The sequence below is a fragment of the Melospiza melodia genome, chromosome 10 (genome assembly GCF_035770615.1).
Source record: "Melospiza melodia melodia isolate bMelMel2 chromosome 10, bMelMel2.pri, whole genome shotgun sequence".
Classification (NCBI taxonomy): Eukaryota; Metazoa; Chordata; class Aves; order Passeriformes; family Passerellidae; genus Melospiza; species Melospiza melodia.
Window position 1 is genome coordinate 29,932,604 of NC_086203.1, and position 4,174 is coordinate 29,936,777.

The following is a 4,174-nucleotide window of genomic DNA, read 5'->3' on the forward strand; positions in this document are numbered from 1 at the left end:
GTCCTCTGGATTGGTTTCTGTTGGGATCCTTCATTTGTACGAAGGTTTAGGCGCTGGATTGGCCTAATCCAAAACAGCTCTGTGTAGGCTGGCTCCTTTCGCTTGGGCAGTGCACTTTATTTAGGTGTAATACAGTGAGTACCGTATTTCTTATAACTACCCTTAAATCCCTTTTACAATATAACAACCAAACTTTTTAACAGTACACGCTCAACAATTATTAACTACTTTGCAACAGTTTCTGACCCATTTTTGCCAATGGCCACGGCTGTTCCCATCCCCACGACGAGAGCATGGGGCACTGCCTGCCCTGCACGGGGGCTCGGAGCCCCATCCCCTCATCAGACACATTAAAAAAAAAAAAGAAAAAAGAAAAAAAGCAAACCCGAACACCTTCAAAATAAGCAGGGGTTGAGAGGCACGCGAGGAATATAACACAACTCCGTGGTTTGCCATTAACACTGACCATTGAGACGCGCACTTCGCACGCATCGCACGAAGCGCAGCGCGGTTTGGAGGCGCAGCCTCGGGTAGGGAGGGAGGGACCGGAGGGGGTGCGGCGGCATTTCCCCGTTCCCTGCCGAGGGCGGCTGCATCCCCGAGCTGGGGCGGGAGCGGGGCCAGTGCGCAACCGGAGCGGGAACGGGAGCGGGAACGGGAGCGGGACCGGGGCCAGTGCGCAACCGGAGCGGGAACGGGAGCGGGACCGGGAGCGGGAACGGGAGCGGGGCAGGTGTGCAACCGGAACGGGACCGGGAGCGGGAACGGGAGCGGGGCCAGTGTGCAACCGGAGCGGGAACGGGAACGGGAGCGGGAACGGGAGCGGGCCCAGTGCGCAACCGGAACGGGAGCGGGAAGGGGAGCGGGGCCAGTGCGCAACCGGAGCGGGAACGGGAGCGGGACCGGCCGGGCCGAGGCTCCCCCTCAGTGCCCGCCCCGATGGGGACGGGACCGTGCAACACGGCACCGCCCTCTCTTGGCGCCGTCAATCATCGTTTCTGCCCAATCAGCCAGCGGTACCGGCCCCGCGCAGCCAATGGGCGCGGTGCTCTGGCGGCAGGGGCGGGGCGCGGGCATGGCGGAGCTGAGCGGCGGCAGCGAGGCCGTGGCCGTGGCGCTGTGGCCGCCCGGGGAGGCCCCGCCGGCCTTCCAGGTACCGGGTGGGGACACCGGGGAGGAGAACGGGGCAGGGACACCTCCCTCTGCAGGGACACGTCCCTCGGCAGGGACACCCCCTCTGCAGGCCCCTCCGGCCGGGCCTCGGACACCGCCGGCGGTGCGGCAGCCGCTGCTTCTCCGGGCAGCCTGTGCTTGGGGCTCCCCATCCTCCAGGGAAGGATTTGTCCCTAATATCGCATCTAAATCTGCTGGTTTTTAGTCTGTATCTGTTCCTGCTTGTCCTGTCACTCCAGGCTGCCTAGGTATTTGCTTTAGTGGTGTTAGAGAGTCCATACAAACCAGATTGGAGAAACTTCTGATAAGGCTTGAGGAAAAAGTAAGCTGTGATCCCTGTAGAGCCAAATCTCCCTGAATTGCATGGTGTGCTCGTATTTTACCGAAATGGTGCTTGAGGAACATGAAACTTGGTTTTGAGTAAAGCCGAGTGACTGAGAAGCTGATGCTTATTAAAAAAAGAAATTTGCAAATGCACTGTCATCTTTCACAACACCCAGAAGTGCCAGGTACAAGCTGCTGTGAAATGTAATATTTAGTGATAGCACATCCTCCAGGCTTCTAAATAAAGCTGAATGCTGAGGAGGGAGTGGAAATACCCTCTGGCTGTCCTTATACCTTGCTTTCCAAATGTAGCAGTTTCTATCGGGTTTTGTTTTGCAACTCTCCGTGGTTCTATAGCAATTCACCTGCTGGGGGCATCAGTGTAATTTTGAGAACCTGATTTCCTACCGGAATTAGGAGGAAGTGTGAATACAAGTTGGAGAAATAAATTGAAAGTATCTTCATTTTCAACATAATTGTGTATTTGAAATTCTGTGGCTTGAAGAGCTATAGATTAACCTTAGAAGTAACTTATTGAGCATTTTGAAGTGTAGGAAGAATTACTTTAGCAATACCTTGATAATTCTGCTAATAAATAATCCATAAATAAATATATTTATTATCTCTAGAAATGAAAACTGTACATAGTAGGGTCTAACGAGCTGATTTTTTTTCTGCTAAGCATTTTTTGTGGCTGTTTGGAGAAATTCAGACATTAATCACAGAATGATGAGGTTGGAAGAGACCTCTAAGATCATCGAGTCCAGCCTGTGCTCTAACACCCCAACCAGACTATAGCACCAAGTGCCATGTCCAGTCTTTTGTTAAACACATCCAGAGATGGTGATTCCACCACCTCCCTGGGAAGAGCAGTCAGCTGGTTTTTGGTCTATATGGAATATCTGATTGTATTCTTTTCAACATTTCAGACAAGTTTGGGTTGGCAGTTTACAGAAAAGCAAAGCGCTCGTGATTTTTGTTCTGGGATCAGATATAAAAATACCTGTTTACAGACACAGACTCGTTTACCATTGTGGCTCTGACTGCTGTGTCCCTGCAGTACAGCCCCGAGAGCGTGGCCGGAGCGGACGGACAGCTGGACCCCGCCGAGGTGACGTTCCCGGGCTGCCCCTGCCGCAGCCGCTCCTGCGCGGCGCCCGCCTGCCCCTGCCTGAGCCGCGGGCACAGCTACAGCAGCCAGGGGCTCCTGCTGGCCCAGCAGCAGCAGCAGGAGCAGCCCTTCTCCAGGCCCGTGTTTGAGTGCAACAGCCTGTGCTGCTGCGGGGAGGGCTGCCAGAACCGCGTGGTGCAGCGGGGGCTGCGGCTGCGGCTGCAGGTGTTCCGCACGCGGCGCAAGGGCTGGGGCGTGCGGGCACTGCAGCCCATCCCCGCGGGCAGCTTCGTGTGTGAGTACGCTGGGGAGGTGCTGGGCTTTGCCGAGGCCCGGAGGAGAATCCAGGCCCAGAGCCCACAGGAGCCGAACTACATCATAGCCGTGAGGGAGCACCTGCACGACGGGCGCGTCATGGAGACCTTCGTGGATCCCACGCGCGTCGGGAACGTGGGCAGGTTCCTGAACCACTCCTGTGAGCCCAACCTCTTCATGGTGCCCGTCAGAGTTGACTCCATGGTGCCCAAACTGGCGCTTTTCGCAGCTGCTGATATTGCTGCTGGAGAGGAACTCACGTATGATTACTCTGGAAGATTCCGGAATTTCCCAGGAGCCAGCAGAGAACACAAAGCTCCGGAGGAGGAGAACAGCCTGAGGAAACCTTGCTACTGTGGCTCCCGCACGTGTGCTTCCTTCTTACCTTGGGACAGCTCCCTCTTTTCCACACCAGCGAGTTCTCCATAGCCTTTCAGCCTTCAACACACCTAGAAATACTGTTTTCTCTAGCAGTTAAATCCAACTCATTCTGCTCCAACAAGGAAGCACACGGGGTTTGAGAAGCAGCAAAGAGACATGGCGTCAAGAACTAATTTTATGGCAAAACCTTTTCAAGGGGGATAGTACAAGGGAATATTGGAGCCTCAAAATGTTCCAACATCAGTAACTAAGACAGGACTGGTGTTTGTGCCTGGTTTTCCTCTGACAGCTTGCTGTATCTTAAAGCAGCTCTCTCAGTTTGTGCCCTTCAGAAAGAATTTGTACCTCTGGCACTTGTACATGGACAGGATGTGAGCAAGCAAAGTCACTGACAGTGGCTCAAGAAAATAACACCATGAACCATGACTCTTGCAAAAAAGGCATTAGGTTCTTAAAATCCATTAAATTATTGTTTTTAAATTACTTGCTGTAATTTTTTTTTGTTCCACAAAGCATAGTAACCACTAATTATTGATGTAAAACAAAGAGTAGCTGTAGTACCTGGTGTGTCCCTTCCCCAGCTGCCTGCCCAAAGCAGCTGTGACTGAGTGGCTGTTTCACTGCCATTTAGCTGTGCTGAAGTGGTGCAGGACAGCAGCCCCTGAGGAGCACCACATCCCATCTTTAATCACCTCAGCCTGGAGGCTGCTCCCATCAGATCTCTGCAATCTGTGACTCCCCAGCACTCAGTTCCTGCTCAGGAAGCAAATGCAGCCCTGCAGCATGAAGCAGGATGGTGCTGACAGCTGAGCGAAAGGAGAAATACAGAAGTGCATCTGAACAGCAACAGATCTGTGTTTTGTGCTGAAC

General features: G+C 53.5%; 1 protein-coding gene across 1 annotated transcript; it reads left to right on the plus strand.

Moving 5' to 3' along the window:
• The first annotated feature begins 1,075 nt into the window (after positions 1–1,075).
• On the plus strand, positions 1,076–3,787 carry LOC134422687 (histone-lysine N-methyltransferase SETMAR). Its single transcript, XM_063165051.1, has 2 exons — positions 1,076–1,153; positions 2,558–3,787. Exons 1-2 carry the CDS (start codon positions 1,076–1,078, stop codon positions 3,350–3,352), a joined length of 873 nt encoding a protein of 290 aa, XP_063021121.1. The 3' UTR covers positions 3,353–3,787.
• Positions 3,788–4,174: the final 387 nt, after the last annotated feature.